Here is a 17,269-nt window from a genome sequence, read left to right on the forward strand (position 1 = left end):
ATATAAGAAAACTCACAAGACTGTTCATTGGGCATTTTGTATAGTACATAAAATGCCTATATTTGTGTTGTAGCCATCACAACACATGGTTCTTATCACCACCACTATAAAGAATATCCAAGTTGCTAAGTTTCTCCACCATCTTCGCCACAATGAACCATTTCATATAAAACCATTCTGAATAATTTTGGTTACGTTATTCAGTAATTAAAAAAACAGTGGAATTCCCTGATAATTTATAAATACGTTATACTGAAGAATTCTACAGAATCTAACTATTTTCACAATTCACCAACTGCCCAATGGCTTCTATTCTAAGTATATTTCGAGTCGACTGTTTTTTCTTCTCTTGTAAGTGCAGGGAAATTCATCAAAATGTTTTTATGGTAACCGAAGACATGCTACACATGTGGCAGATAGATATTATGTTGAGAAGCTATGGGAGTGTTCCATTAAGACCAATTATCCCATAGCTATTACAGATTATCCAGTCTCTACAATAAAACTACAAGTAAAGTATGTATGGAATGGAATGTAATGGAAGTCTGGCTGTGCTGATAGGTCTGCAGAGTTTAAGTGTTAATAGCCTCACCAAAAGTCGCTCCACAAAGCTGAGGCGGAGAACCTGCTTGCACTATTTTGACATTTCAATTACTCTTATTACCACCTCGTACGAAGTGGCAGTGTGTCCGACTCGTGCTGTGCCATCAGCCAGGAGAGCTGGAGTGCAGTTCAGCTCATTAGAGCAGTATTGTGGCTGAGCAGAAGCTACGCTGAGCGCACAGTCTGCAGCGCCATGACCTGTGTAAAGGGTAAAGGCATCAAGCAAATGACTAAATTACAGTGATACAGATAATTCGCCACATGCGGACAGGGCGAGAGGGAAGATTTTAATTGCAGCTCTCTTAATCACTGAGTCAACGAGCAGAAGAGACGAGCAAAAGCGGAGACACTTTTTATGCACATGCATACTAATTACGCAATCGTCGCACCAAAACATGCAACTTAGAGACCAAAGCGTGTTTTGAGGCTCGGCTCGACAGATGTATTTGCAAAATCATGTGGCCAAGCGTGATAGGGGATGGACCAAAGGGTGCAACACAGAGAAGCCTAAGCAGTTGCCCCTGACACAGATAATGTACAACAGGAGGACACAAAGACAAGCTGTAAGAAGCATGAGGAGATAAAGCGACTACAGCCTCGTTCTTTGGTCCTCATGCTGGGCTACTTCCTCGAGGATCCTACATTGTCATTTCCTTCTGTTTTGCATCTCTCCGTGTTTGACCTTGGTGTAAGAGGTGGTAATTACGGAGGTACGTGTAGGAGGAGACTAAGCCACAATTAATCCATGAAATTCAGGGTATTGTATAACAGGGAGGGAGGCTACTGATACTGTCATCAACATGTTGGATAGAGAGCATATGAGCATGAGATTGTCAAAATATATCAAATATATCCCAAATTTTACATCTTATATTTTTTTATAAGATGTAATTTATTGGTGATTTAGTAAGGCCTGTTATGCCTCAGATTCAAACCAAGGCCAATAAGTCACGTTCAATCAACACAACAAGCGCACATAAAACATAATTAGACTGAAAATGAAAATCTGAGATACCTATGATGATTAAATAATTTTGACACAAAATACTTTAAATCAATTTTGCATTAACAGCCATAATTTACTCATAATATTCATGTCCCATTCTATGCAATATCAATACGATTGAAGCAATCACATTATCCCCAAATACTGTCAAAAGGATATTTCTAGGGCAATGATTTTCTACAGCAGCACTGGAACCGGCCCAAATTCCCCCACCACTCAAGCTATCAAACATGTAGCCCCAAGCGTATGTACATATGAGCCAGCACTGCTGGATGCCTAAAGCCGAGCATCTGGGCACTATACACCAAATGTATGGAGTCAATGTCATCCTCAAGGACACAACTTCATTAAGAAGGGGTGAGAGCGAGTGGATTCCATGCAAAATTCGGGACCTCCATTGTCTATGGAAGCTTTTTCCAGAAAAATAGATGCATTCTAAATATCACATTCAGAGAAAAGGAGTAAATATACATTTTAAAAAAAGTTTACACAGCTCAGTAATAAATTGTTAGAAATGTTATATGTATTTTATCTTCAGCAGGAGGCCTGGGCAGCTCCTGAGTGCCTACATTTCCAGCATAATTTCATGATTTCTGCATCAGTGTCAGATGACATTCATCGCATGGCTGTTTCCACATCCACTGACATCAGATTTGAACATATTTGCCATTCAGCGGAGACGGGTTCACTCTCTTCCTCACAGGCATCATATGTGTGCTTGTCCTCTCTTTAGCAAAGCACCATTTTGAGCCAAAGAAAAATATGAATGATTCTTGAGCAGAGGCCTCGTTTGTCACTGCGGCTTTCAGTGACAGAATAAAATTAATAAATGAATAATAAAATGTAATAATAATAATAATAATAATAATAATAACATGTAAACTGTATACTTGTTCTGAAAGACCAGACTAGAAACACAGACTACTGATTACTTTTTTTTATTAATGGTTTAGTCTGATAACTATCATGTTCTCTTACTCTCTGAAGAGTATTTACATTTCTACAGCACATGGAAAGTATAAATATTCTTCTTCTAAATAAATAACACCTTCATGTAATCTAGAATATGAATATACAGGTGTGGGGCAACTTTGGATATAGAGTGAGTTCTTAAAATAAACAATAACCTATATAAACATAGGTGCCTAGGACATACATGACATTGGCTGGGATCTGAAATGTGCATTAATATGACTGAAGTACACTGTAGTTACTCCGTGTAATTACCTGAAGTCACTGTAGGGGTGAATGATCCAGAAGCCAGCAGACTTCACCCTCTCCTGCTCGCGCTCCACCGCCTTCTCGCTGCCGAACATCCTCAGGGAGAACTTGTTGACCCCCGGCTGAAGCATGGCCCCGAACTGCCTGTGCATGAAGCCCGCTTGGTAAAACCTCTCATCGTCCGCTAAGATCTCGATGCCGTCCAGCTTGACGAAGGCGGGCTGCTGTTGCTGCTCAGCTCCAGCTCCAGCAGCCCCAGCTCCAGCCCCAGCGCCGGAGCCCCCCGCGCCTGCGCCCCCTGGTGCCCCTCCGCTCGGCCCGGGGGGGCTGCTCTCCTCGCTGGGGCTGCTGGCGTCTCCCTCCGTGATTAGCCGCTTCTCCTCGGACGGCGGCTCGGACTCGTGGACGTGGCGGCCGGCCAGAGACGACAGGCTGCCGCGGAACCTCCGGCAGTCCCCGTTGGAGCTCGCCTTGGCCGCACGCCCCACGTCCGTCTCGGCCACGGCGCCGTCCGCGCTCCGGGGCTCCGCGGCGCCGGGCGAGGGCAGCGCCTTCATCCGCAGGCTCTTCCTGCGCGCGTCCTTGTCTCCGTCTTCGCTGTCGCCCATGATCGAAGCTCTGTGGCCGATGTGCTGGGGCAAACTGTAGAGCCTTTTGCGCATGGACGAGTGCAACCTGTCCATCAGGGCATTCAAACACGGTCAGTTTCAATGACACACCAACACCACCACTGTGTGCTTGTTAACTGCTGTGGTCAGTGGCCACACGAATCCCCCAATAGCTAGCGCTCTCTAGCCTCACACTGACACGCATGACACCGTGGCACAGCGGTGCGTTAGATGCACCACCACCATCAGCACCACCTCCAGCATCTGCCTACCTGTCAGCTCTACACAGCCCCTGACCTGCCGCGCAGCTCTGCCGCTGGGCTCCGCTTTACCTCGCCGCTCCTGCTGCTGCTGCTGCTGCAAGGCACCGTGTTGCTCAGCTCCATCAAGACCATGCAAAGTCATAGGCGAAAAAGCTGCTCGGAGAGCCACCTCACCAGCACGGCAGGACCGAAGAGAACGCGCCGAGGTCACGGAGAGTGAGGCATGCCCGAGCCACCTCCACCTCCCCCCTACAAAGAAAAAAAAAGCCCCTAAAAAATCCGGATCGGATGTCAATACCAAACAACGCGGCGCAATCAGCCGTCCGCTGTCCTGAGGCTTCTCCAAGCGTCATGAATATTCATGAGGATGCTGATTTATCGCGTTGCCATAGGAGCGAGGGCGCCAAAAAGGCTCCGCCCACCTGTTTCCAATCACCGGAGAGATTTTCTCCCATTCTTAACAATGGTGGCGTTTCAGCATCACCAAACATTTTACGCACGCATTTTTTAAAGGACGGATTAGGATAGCACCATTAAACCTTTCTGTCAGTGACCTGTCAAAGGTAAATTGGCTGCAAACCTAGACAGAGGTTCAAAATAAAGCTGTCTGTTTTCATGGATGAGAAAGGGGGAAACATTAATGTAATGTATAACAGTGTATTTCAAATATCTCAAAACATAAATTGTGTGAATAAGTATTGAAAAAAAGCAACACAATGCAATCATGTTTTCATCCTCTGACATTTAGTGAGGTCTAATGTAGGTTAATAGCTTACAGATTCCTTTGGTGTTCCTCTGGGTGGGATTTGTTTGGGATGTGTTTTTTATTTATTTATTTTTTTATTTTTTAATGAGACTAGGCGTATTAAAATGCCTAGTTTAATTAAAGCACATATTTTATATGTGGTTTATTTATACTACTACTAATAATAATAATGATAGTAATAATACTTTCATTATTTTGACTTTTGTGCGCGCCAGAGATGTTTCTCCTTCTCTAGCAGCTGGTCGAGAACTGGTGTTTTTACACTTTCCAGAATTTCCGTTTCTATTGAGAAAGAAGTCCAAACCAGAGAGGAGGATTTGTAGAAACATGTCCGGAAAAAGAGCGAAAGCAAAATGTGTCTGGAGGTTAAAACGGTACGGCCGCTTTCTGCCCAAAGCCAAGGAGACGGGAGAGAAGTGCTCGTGGAAGGTAAAGCTAACAACCCGGCTAACGTTGGCTAAAGAAACGAAGACAGTTAACGCTACGTTAGCCAAACTAGCTAGATAACAGTAGCTGGAACATAAAATAGTGTCAGTATTTTAATTTGGTAAACACTTCGTTGATTTGTTTAGCAGAATATAAATAAAACCAAAAAAAGTATAACAACCACTTGATTTTCACGCTATTCTTCCTCAGCAAAACTAGCTAACCTAGCTAGCTTGCTGTAAACATGTTACCATCTCGGTTAGCTGGCTAAAGGTGAGAGTGAGGCAAACACTGTCCCCAAAGTTTAATCTGCAGCTTCAAATTGTGTTGATAAATTAAGAAACTATGACCGGAGTGAGTTTATACCACAGGTTTTTAGGTGTTTCAATCTTGTAGTTTTGCTGCACTTGGCAAAACATGCAGGTTTTCTGGTCAGACTCACTGGGATTCAGATGTAAACGGTGTCTTTGAAATCTCAGTTTAACCTGAAATCCTGGCTGTCATTTCAAATAAACCGCCAGCTAGCCGACCTTCTAGTGTGTCTTTGTCTCATTTCAAGAGAAAATAACAGTAGAACAGTAGAATAATATAATATAGATAATATGTTTATTCTATTGTACAGTTTTCTCATGTGGTAAACTTATTGAGTAAAGTTAATTGGACTTCAAATAATACGTTACCAGAACGTAATTATTAGAGGATAGAGGTTAAATTAACTAAAAATTTAAGGCTGCGTCCAAAATTGCGTACTACCATGCTCAGTAGTATGTCAGAAGTAGTACACCGCTATTAGAATGCCATTCATTAGTATAGTATGTTTAGTATGTATTGGGATTGGGAACCCCTTGGCTAAAGCATTAATGACTGTTAGGATTTAGAATGAATTAATGCCTTAACGTTAGCTCAGGGATTCCCAATCCCAGTCCTACTGACCCCACGCTCTGCACGTTTCTTGTCTTTTCCTTTTTCCACACTCCTGACCCAGCCCACCATGAGTTTGATTAGTTAATGAGCTGAATCAGGTGTGCCAGATAAGGCAAAGCACAGTATGCATAGTTTGGGAGTCATTAGGACTGGGATTAGGAACCCCTGCCTTATGCTGCATTCATGACAGTTGAGAGCTTGGATCTTCCTGATTCCCACAAAGTGTTCATTCAACTTCAGCTGTTTGGGGCTGGAAAAATATGGACACTCATGGCAATCAAGCATTTTATAAAAAGCTCTTTACACTGGAGTTAAAGAGTTGTTTGGTTAGCGCTTTATTTATTTAAAAAGTGGATGTAGGCTATGCAGTTTTACCATTAATTTAGCAGTGAAAATTACATGAAAGTGCATCTTGTACAGAAAGACTTAAGCGTACAGTTATCAAAGTATCCATCTGCATTTAGCGATATCACCCTAATAATTATGAAATTCCAACTTTCCAACTAAAACAAGTTGGGTTCGGATGGATTTTCCCATACTGCTGCCCTTTACCTAACACTAATCCAGCCAATTAAGGACTAATGAAGAAGTCGAGTATATGTGGCAGATTGGAACTACACCCTGCAGGAAGGTAGATCTCCAGAACCAGGGTTTGTGAACACTGCTGTAGCAGGTCTGATACAGTAGCAGTCAACACTTTAATCAGGGCTTCCTATTCTCAGTGCCTGTGACCCCAATGCTTGGCACATTTTTTGTGTTTTCCCTGCTCTGCTCACCTGATGCAGCTAACAAGGAGCTTGTTAAGTAGTTAATGAGTTGCATGAGGTGAGGTAGATGAGACAAAGCACAAAAATAAGCGTAATGTTTGGTCATCACAACTGGAATTGGGAAATCGTGCTTAAGAGTACATGAGCCAGTTTTCCTTTTCTTAAAGGTGTTCGAGTCCAGTGAAACCACAGGCAAGCTGGAGCTGATGGTACTGGAATCTGGTCATCTGCTTGTCTCTCGGGCACAAGAACTGCTGGTAAGCTCTCCAAGGGATGCAGCGTAGGCCACACACGCTCAGTGTTTTATTTTGGATGGTGTTTTATGAGTTTAGAACAGCCTTGTTTTAGTTTTAAAACATGAGAATTTACATTTGACTATGACTATGACACAATTCTACACAATTCACTATACCAGGCTTTTTGTTGATCTGTAGTGCACATGACAGGATACGTGGAACTTATCATAACTGCTTGGCACTATGACCGTTCATTCAGAGAAAGAATAGTGTTGCTCTTCATCCAGAGACTCAATTGCCAAATCCACCTCTTCCTCTTGCTCCTCTGTCTGCCTTGCTTAAGGATTGCCAGGCCAAGTGCTTCTGAGTGCCTCTGATATCTTCCAACAGTAAGCCAGAATCATGGACTCTGAAGCCCAATAGCCTCTGCCTCTTCCTGACTGGGTAGAAAGGAGCTACCAGATTGAAGAGCACTTTGGTTTTGAGACACTGTGCTTAACAAGGCATCTTGACTTTTCAGGTCAAAGCACAGGGAGCTCTGAAAGCCAAGGATCGGGGTTATTGATATATTGGCATCTCTAATCTTTATACATGGCATGGGTTGCTTTCAGTACTGAGAGCAGCATTCAGACTCAGAAGCTTAGCAGATCCTTCTCTGAATTTTTCCCTTTAGCCGGGGTTGAAAAGATGACACGAAATATTTTGGATAGAGAGGTTATCAAGTGTGTCATCCAGATTACGTCTGAGTCTGAAATGCTGAGTAGCAGAAGCTATCAGTGTTGAGGCGATTAATGTTTTAGAGTCTGTCACTTACAAAACAAACCAAAGAGCACTGAGAATGAAGAGTGTGTTTGAGAAGTAATGAAATGCCTAATATCATATGATCTCTACAGAGAATGAAATGTAATATGTTTGGAGATTTAGGGTTAAAAGATTTTAGAGCTAATGGGCCATTTGGGGATTTTGGCATACTAATCTGAACCGTGGCTCTTGGTTGGTTATTTATTTATTTAAACTAATTTCGTTTTCCTGTAAAAACAGCCTGGAGCAAGGTGGCATTATGTATTATTTTATTTTTATTTATTTATTTTTCGAATTAGAAAACAAATAGGAAAAGTTTTTGAAGGAGAAAAAGATTGCACGAAATACTCTTTTATTTGTAGATTTAAAAGAAAAATAATCAAAGAATGCTTTCTGTAATGGCTTTGAGGGCAGCATGTAAAACTTTAGCTGAGCCTTTTTCCACAGCGCTGTTCCGATAGTTGTGCTGTCTGGCAGCGGGCCATTCATGTTTTTGGAAAGCTGATTCTTGGCATCATTCACGTGGTGAAGGGGAGATTACAGCTTGTCCCTGAGCCTCCAGGTCTGGCAAGTGACTTAGACACTGAGTTTCCTATGGAAATAGATCCCCCTGTTGGAATACTGGTGTAATTTCACCTTAGGCTCACAGAGAATCCTCAGGTTTGTGAAATATTTAACCAGATATATGGATGCCCTATATCTGGTAAATTTGGCATGGTACAGTTAGTTGAATAATCAGTTTAGAGTCTCATCTATTTGATATGCACTGTATTGTTAATTATTATATATTTTAAATTATTATTATACATTTTCTGCATAATTCAGTGATTGAGAGATAAATAAAGTCATTCCGAGTGGTTTAGTGTGAAATGGTTAATTGTAAAGAAGATAAATTGCAAAAGAATGGTTTATCATAGACTTGGATATCTTTACAGTGGTGGTAATAGGAACCACAGGTCATGATGTCTACAACACAAATACAGCCATTGCATTTGCTATGCAAAATCACCAGTGAACTTACATGTGTCTTCTGAGTTTTTATATATACTTTTTATACTTTAATATATATTTTATATATTCTGCATGTACCTCTCCACCATGAATGGATTTTAAAATTATATTGTAGTCCTAAACCTTCTCAAAACTGTCATAATGTAACTGTCTGAGGTATCAGGCAGTGTATTCACAACCAATTTGGGTCTTTACTTTCTGTGATGTAGCTTTTAAAAGGCATTAAACTCTTCAGATGTTTATGGTATTTATTTTAAAAAGACCATTCCAGGACTGTCATCTTCCTTTTGGCAAAGTATTCTTTCCAAACGTGGCTAGTGTGTTTCTGATAGTTATCGTCTGAGCAGCTTCTTTGCAGACTTCTGCAGGTTTGCAGTCGAAATGCCTTTCTAATTTCATGATACCAACGGTAAGCACAAACTCACCAACACAGTCGTAGATTTTTTTTCCCCCAATCTATCATCGGTTTGACTTTGTGCTAAATGTTTTTTACTCTGAAGCAAATAATATTTAACAAAATGTTTCATGAAGTAACTTAAAGAACCAATGGTACTGATGGTTAAATGGTTGGTATCCAAATATTCTTTGGGGTCACTGTACATGATTTTTTTTCTGTGTTTGTTCAGGAAGGATTCTCTCTTCCCAATGCTCAGAGTTTTCTGAAGATCCAACAAAAAGCAGACAGCCTGCTTTTCCACATGACACTGAAGGTGAGATATGAGACAAATGCGCTCCATTGAGCTTGTTCATCACTGACGAGTGAAATGTTCTATTCAGTTGTAATGCAGAAACATAATTTGTACTACAACTATGCAGGCAGCAGGTAGAGGCTGTATAATGGGATGTTTATGTGGCTTATGCTTTCCTAAAATCAGGCACTGTTTTGCTGTCATCTATAGCCGTGAAGAATCACCATATGCAAATTTCTTGGAATAGCTGTTTTCGAGCGACCTTCAAGTTTCAGCTCAAAGTCATGCATGGCTGAACAAGTTTGTGGTTTGTTAATTAAGCCAATTATCTCCTCTCCAAGATGCCTGTATAACTGGAAATTAGTACCTCATGAATACTGATGCACTGACTGTAAACATGATAGATCATACACAGACACTTAGGGTATGGGATTCACACGCTGAGCCTAGAGCTTCAGCTGGTACGCCTATTAATTGAACATGCTAGTTGAGCAAGACAGTGTAGCCTGAAGGCTTGCATTGTGCAAGCATTGTTAATAATTATATATTTTGTATGCCTGTTTGTGCGTTACTGTTTCTCCACATGTTCATGTAGGGAGAGAGCCGTATGATAAGACTACAGTTTGATGGCAGAAGCAGGTCTGAAGCAGTAGATTTTTGCAACAAAGCAGTGGAGAGACTACAGGAATACCTGCCGATTGGCACTCAGGGGCCCCCTGCCCCTCCTCCCGCAACTCACACCACTGAAACTGACCAGCAAAAGCAGGTATAGTATACCAAGCCTAAATGCAGTGCTACAATATGTAGATTTATAGACGAGGACAGTGGGCGAGTTAGTTTACAGTTGTGTAGTTCTGAAACAGGGGTTAGCAGGTAGTAGGGAAAGCAAAGATGAGAGATTTGAACTTTGTTCTTGGTGTAAGAAGAATCGGCCTCAGTTACCAATATACAACCTCATTTCCAAAAAAGTTGGGACACTGTGCAAAATGTAAATACAAAAAAATACAATAGTGTGCAAATCATTTAAACTCTATATTTAATTGAAAATAGTACAAAGACAAATGTTGAAACTGAGAAATTTTATTTCTTTTTTTTAAATCTATGCCCATTTTGAATTTGATGCCAACAACACGTTCCAAAAAGTTGGGACGGGGGCAACAAAAGGCTGGTAAAGTTGTGTAATGCTACACCTGGTGGTTAATTAGCAACAGGTCTGTAACATCACTGGGTATAAAAGCGCATCCCAGAGAGTCTGAGTCTTTCAGAAGTAAAGATGAGGAAGGGTTCACCACTCTGTGAAAGACCAGTTGAACAGTTCAAGAATTACGTTTCTCAATGCAAAACAGCCTAGAACTTCTGCTTTTCATCATCTACGTTACATAATAAAAAGATTCAGAGAATCTGGAGAAACCTCTGTATGTAATGGACAAAGCCAAAAAACATTTGCTGGCTGTGATCTTTGGGCCCTCAGGCAGCACTACACTAAAAACAGACATGATTCTGTAGTGGAAATCACTGCATGGGCTCAGAAACAGTTCTGATAACGACTGTCTGTGAGTTTGTCGCTGCATCCACAAATGCAAGTCAAAACTCTAAAATGCAAAGAAGAAACCAAATATAAACAGCATCCAGAAATGCTGTCACCTTCTCTGGGCCCGACCTCATTTAAAATGGACTGAGGAGAAGTTGGAAAAGTGCCCTGTGGTCCAACAAATCAAAATTTTGAAATTCTTTTTGGAAATCATGGACACTGCATCTGCTGGACTAAAGACTATTCAGCTTGTTATCAGTGCACAGTTCAAAGGTCAGTTTTCATTATGGTGTAGGCATGCATTAGTGCACATGGCATGGGTGATATGCACATCTGTGAAGGCACCAGTAATGCTGAATGATATATACATGTTTTGGCAACATATGCTGCCATCCAGACAACGTCTTTTTCAGGGAAGGCCTTGCTTATTTCAGGAAGACAATGTAAAACCGCATTCTGCATACATTACAACAGCATTGCTCCGAGTGCTAAACTGACCTGCCTGCAGTCCAGACCTGTCACTTCTGAAAACATTTGCCACATTATGAAATGAAAAATATGACAAAGGTGACCCTGAACTGTTGAGCAGCTGAAATCAACAAGAATGGGAAACCATTTCACTTTTAAAACTATAGCAGTTGGTCTCCTCAGTTCCCAAACACTTAGAGAGTAGTGTTAAAAGAAGAGGTAATGAAACACAGTGGTAAACATGCCCTCGTCCCAACTTTTTTGGAATGTGTTGTTGGCATCAAATGCAAAATGGGCATATATTTTTCAAAAAAAAATTTTTCTCAGTTTCAACATTTGATTTGCTGTCTTTGTAGTGTTTTCCTTTGAAAATATGGTCTACATGATTAGCACATCATTGTTTTTATTCACATTCTGCACAGCATCCCAACCTTTTTGGAAATGGGGTTGGATAAAAATATATATATTAAATTTGTTCTTGAGAAAGAACGTCAGATTCATGATTTGTGCTTAAACTGCAGAATTGTTTGCACCCTTGTGCTCTTGGGTGTGTGTAGATTCTGTACTTACCCAAGAAGAAATCCTAGATAAGAAAACATTGGTGAAGGTCATAATCTTCATGAAAACTGCAGAAGGGGGTTTTAAGAAGAAATTTCTGATTAAGAATGGTTGATGAATGAGGCCCAGTGTCTCAGCAGAGCAGTTACATGAGAAAAAATTGTGAATTTAATAGGTGTTTTGTAAACAGGTAGATCAAGATCAAGGCTGTATTCAAAATAGCTTACTGTGAACTGTATACAGCATACTACCTCATCAGTATGCTGTTTAGTATCCACTAAGCCACACTTACCATAATGTACCATGTCCTTTACTAGAGGGCAGAAGTGTGACTAGACTCAACTAACCTCAAGGGCTGAGCCAATGTGACCGATCCCAAAACCCACCTCATTTTCTTAGCCCTCAAATCTCTGTTTAGCAACTGTTGCTAGCTGTTTTCTGCATTACATTATAGCATGCAGTTTATTATGAAGATTACCCTGGTTGCATACTAGAATATTTAGCCAGAATGTCTTTGGTCTAATGTGGAAACTCTTGTTAGTCACGTTTTGCCTGCTACCTGATACTTTTGGGTCACAATCCACAAAAAAAAAAAAATGTAGTGGGCCTCTCCTTCGGTTAACTACCTTTGGGTAAAATCAGTACACTCTTAAAAATGATGGTTCTTCAAGGGTTTTTAGTGAAGAAAATGGTTTTATACAGAATCACTCAAAGAACACTTTGCATGATTAAAGGGTTCTTTGCATTGTGAAAGGGTTCTTCAGAATGTAGATGGCTGTAAGTAGAACCATTTTGAAAAGGGTTCTGTATAGCACCAAAAAGGGCTCTTGTATTGTTACAATGTCAGGCTTTTAACAATAGAAGAACCCTATTTTGTGCTTTGTCTCTTTCTAAAGAACCCTTTCATGATGCAAAGAACCTTTAATCATGCAGCGGGTTCTATGAGTGTCCATGGTTCTATATAGAACTATTTTCTTTACTAAAGAACCTATCAAGAACTATCTTTTTTAAGTGTATGTATGAGCAATATGTAGTAAGCACTTCCTTCTACTGCTACTTTTGAGCACAGTAGACATGTCTCACAGTGTTTGCAAAGAGGTTGCAGAGACCTTCGTATCCCTGGCATACAAAGGCTCCTCTTCAGCTGTCACTCATGCATGTTTGAGATAGTCTGAGCAAACTGTACTAACATGTCACAGCTAACTGGCATAGGCAGTGCTACATGTTTAAATTTTGCAATTAAAAAAAAAAAAAAACGTAAATGAAGTTTAAATTTTAATTTACATTTCATCAGAAACACTACTGCCACAGCATCTTCCACTCACTGCTATATCCAGTGTTTTTCAAATGTTTTTGGACTGTACATGGTGGATTGTATGTGACTGAAGGTCTTAAAGGTTAAACCAGCTGCATCCTTTGATTTCTCAGAAATGAAGGACACATTTCTTTGCCACATTTAATGGATCCCACAAAACAGGACATTCTTCAGTGGCGTAACAATAGAGGAATGCACCTTTCCTCAGCTGCTTCCTTAGCTTTGAGACATGGCTAATCTGTACATGGACAGTATATAATAAGCCCCTCTTCCTTCTTAAGACTTCTGGGGACAGTCAGCATTTGAGCAGTATGTAGTAAGCCCCTCTTTCTGCTTACTAGATTTGGGCACAATCAGTACATGAGCAGTATGCAGTAGGCTATTTCAAACACAACCAGAAGCTTGTCTAGTAGTAGCTGTTTAGCCATTCAGCCTCCATTCAGCAGTGGGATTCTTTTAGCCCAGGGCTGGAGACCAGCACAGTTTGATGTCTGTGCTCTAGCACACTTTCTAAACTTGGTAACTAACTGCTAAGTTAAAGCAGGTGTTTAAGCACAGAAATCACCAAAATATGCTTGAATAAGGCACTCCATAACCAGAACAGGGTACACCTAGATGAATATTTTATTTCATTTTTTTTTTATTTCAGTACATTATTTATTTATTTATTTATTTTCCCTCTATTTATAAAATGAATCGGATATAAAGTAACTTGACAACACATTCAACTGCATACAACATTTGCAGAAAAATGTCATTTTCAACTGCAGTTTGTGTTTACCTCAAAAATCAACAAATATATTTGTCCAGGGGTGTCTAAACCTTTGCATACAGCTGTCAACTCGTAAACTCAATGGTCTGTTCAGTACATCACCCACATAACTACATAATTTACGTATTTATTTTATAGTAGTTGCCAAATAATTATGGATGCACAATGATAAAATCAGATCAGTCAGCGTCAGACAGATGCTTAGATTCAACTGATATTTCAAACTGACATTTAAGGATGTATTTATTGTACTCTGGAAGACCAGAACATTTAAGGGACGCTAGGCTATTGCTAAAATATTAGCATTTTATTCATTTTACTGCATTTGTAACCCTACAGAAATTAGTGATACATTTCTCTGTAATGCTATTCCAATTGGATTTAGTATCAATTTTTATGTTTCTTGAATGTTTATGTATCAGTATTGGCAGTTATGTACATTAAGTTTCAGATATCATTATCAGCCCGCAGTTCCCCTATCAGTGCATCCCTTCAGATAATTCACAGTAGTTACTAAATTATTAGTCTTAAGATTAATAACTGAAAAATAAAAGTTCAAAGGATTAAGTATTTTACTGTCACTCATGAATATTATTAGTGTTATTATTTAAAAATTTGTTGAACAAAGGCTATGCATGTCAAATTCTAGTCTAAGAATTAGTCTTAGTCCAGTATTAGAAGACCACAGCATAGCACGCTAAAATACCCTCATCAGATGATCATCAAGCACAGTATGAGCTAGACCAGTTGTGTTAGAGCAGTGAAAATAGCAGTCTGTGCGGTGCTTTGCCTTTCCAGCAAAATAGCTTCTCGCTAGGGGCCTATGCAATGAGTAAATGTGATGTGTGACTTTGCTTCCACTAGATGGTGCTCTTGGAACAATGTGCCAAATAGAGTGACTTCCAGAACCTCCCCATGTTATTGCAATATCTATTTGACTATGCGGATTGACAGTTTTTGGAAATTTTGTGCAAAAAGTAAATATAATCTGAACCTCAGAACCAAAATGAATATTTGAAACATGTGAAGAGACAGAGAGACAAAGCAGAGGATGAAAGGGATTGAAAAAGATGAGACTGTTAAATTAATAATGAGCTTATTGATTGGCTGGGTAACCCCTCAGTGTGAGACCTGAGACTGTAATGAATGAATCTATTTTTGTCATCTCTTAAGACTCCAGTAGAAGCGCCACAGGCCGCCTCTGACGTTACTGAGGAATCTTTGTCCATCAAGCATCTTTCTCAGGTACTGCTGGAGACTGATCCAGAGTCCACAGTGATTGATACTAAATAATGAGTGGTGTTTTCTGTGTAGCTTGCATAGAACGTAATAACTATTTTGTTTAGTTGAAGGTATCTTTGTGATGTCCATGGACATGACAGTATGAGAGCAGAATGTCACTTTGAGTTAAATTTGGAGGAGATTTCCCTGGAGCTCACTGCCACAAACTTGGCCCTATTTTTACATGCAGTAACAAGAGCATTTCTTTTGTCTTTAGTATTTCCTGGGTGAACGTGGGCTGTCCCTGCCCATGGCATATCGTCATTTTGCTCTGCCCCCTGGTGAACTGGAGGACCTATTGCGCCTCTGTCTGCTTGACTGTGGTTTCCCTGCTTTTGTAGAAGAGGTGGAGAACAAGCTGAAAGCGCTGATCCAGGAGTGAGGTACAATAAAAATTGATCATTATCATGGTTTCTAGTTCTGTGCAAAAGTCAGAGACCACCTTTCATGTATTGAACTTCCAGTTATTAAGTACTGAAGAATGAAGGGATTCATTTAAAGCTATTCATTGTTTGCATCAGGAAACAAACAAACATATTGTCGCTATTCGACAAAACAGTTATTTATGTATTTATTTATTTTTATTTATTTATGCTTTTGTTCTGTTTAATAAATTGTAAATACCAGCTGCTCTTTACACTGAGTTCAGTTTTCATAATGAGTCACACAAAAAGTGTTCCATTACCTCCCTTTTAAAGTTAAGAAGGTTTTTAACTTCTTTTGTAAAGTTACCATACTAGAGATGTTGTCCAGATAGCGGCAGCGTGTTTAACAGGAAATTACACAGAAGCCTCCATAGCTAAATATAATAACATCAGTTTTTCAAAGAAATTTGCAGGGATATTTTTCCTTGCTTCTTTGAAACACCTGCAAAGTTCAGTCTTAGTTGTTTGTATTTTCTCCGTTTTAAGATCCAAGTAATCCCAATTGCAGATTTACTCTCGTTAGTCCATAATACCTCACTGCACATCTCAGATAGGTTTGGTGGACAAGTGCAACTTTTCTTCTATTTTGTCTGTTCCCTTTTCTCAGTAACAGCTTCTTGACAGCTACACATGCTTTCAGGCCCATAGCGTTGAGTCTTCCCACAGCGAAACACCTGCTGATTTTTTTTCAGGTCTAAAGCAAGAGTGGAGCTTTTGTCTTATATCTCCAAAATGACTGTTTTAAGTTCTGTTTATCTGATGATGAGAATTTTGGTTGGTTACCAGGTCTTGCTCACTTGTTAGGAACCCCAATTTCTCTATGATTTGTGTGATGGCAAAAAGCAAGTTTGTGTGTTTTGAATCTGAACCTGATCTTTGAATCTTCGCACATGACTGTCTGACATTTGATACTTGATTAACATACTGTCTGGATTTTGTGTCTAAATTTAATGACAGAACAAGAACAGGGAAGAACAGGAGGGGCTATGTGTTTGTGCAGAAGGAAATGCCCTTTTGACACTCATGGGGAAGTGGTTAGAAAGAGAGGTAGTGAATAAATGTGCATCATAGGTTAGAGAGACCTGAATAACAGGATGTAGGGATATATGACAACTGGTGTATGAATACTACTCAAGCTGTGTCAATAAACCAGAGTTGGACTGAATGCGTATAACTCAGTGTCTTAATTGACTTCTCTTTCCTTGAGCCTCAAGTAGAGTCGGTCTTCCTGACTGAGCTGTATGGCAAAGAGAGTAAAATTGCCATAACAGTTTGTAATCAAGTTTTGTTTTATTTTCACATATTTTTCTTTGACTTTTTCCTTCCTAATGCAAGTGGATTATCTTATATCTAATCTCCTCAGAAATATCTTCTGAGAAACAAATAATTTGCATCTTTGTCAAAAAAATAAATAACTAAATACAGGGAGGATGGTCTGAGTTTTGCACAGTACTGTCTTTTCTGTTTTTGCTGTAGTGAAAAGTACTTACATGTGTTAGCACTGATTTTTCATAATATGACATCTGAAATATGTACCTGGAAATGTGCCAGTCGTTCGCTGATGTTCCAGTTGTTCAATCAAGCAACCAAAACGACAC

At 39.9% G+C, this 17,269-nt stretch overlaps 1 protein-coding gene across 1 annotated transcript in view; it reads right to left on the bottom strand.

Annotated features, from left to right (window-relative positions):
* The window catches only part of LOC118818427 (potassium/sodium hyperpolarization-activated cyclic nucleotide-gated channel 3-like), a 125,984-nt gene extending 122,300 nt beyond the window's left edge, over positions 1–3,684 (bottom strand). Inside the window, 1 exon segment of the mRNA XM_036585682.1 lies at positions 2,837–3,684. Coding sequence (XP_036441575.1) covers positions 2,837–3,513 — 677 coding nt within the window. The 5' untranslated portion in view covers positions 3,514–3,684.
* Between the last annotated feature and the right edge of the window lie 13,585 nt (positions 3,685–17,269).

This window comes from Colossoma macropomum, unplaced genomic scaffold, assembly GCF_904425465.1.
Source record: "Colossoma macropomum unplaced genomic scaffold, Colossoma_macropomum, whole genome shotgun sequence".
Classification (NCBI taxonomy): domain Eukaryota; kingdom Metazoa; phylum Chordata; class Actinopteri; order Characiformes; family Serrasalmidae; genus Colossoma; species Colossoma macropomum.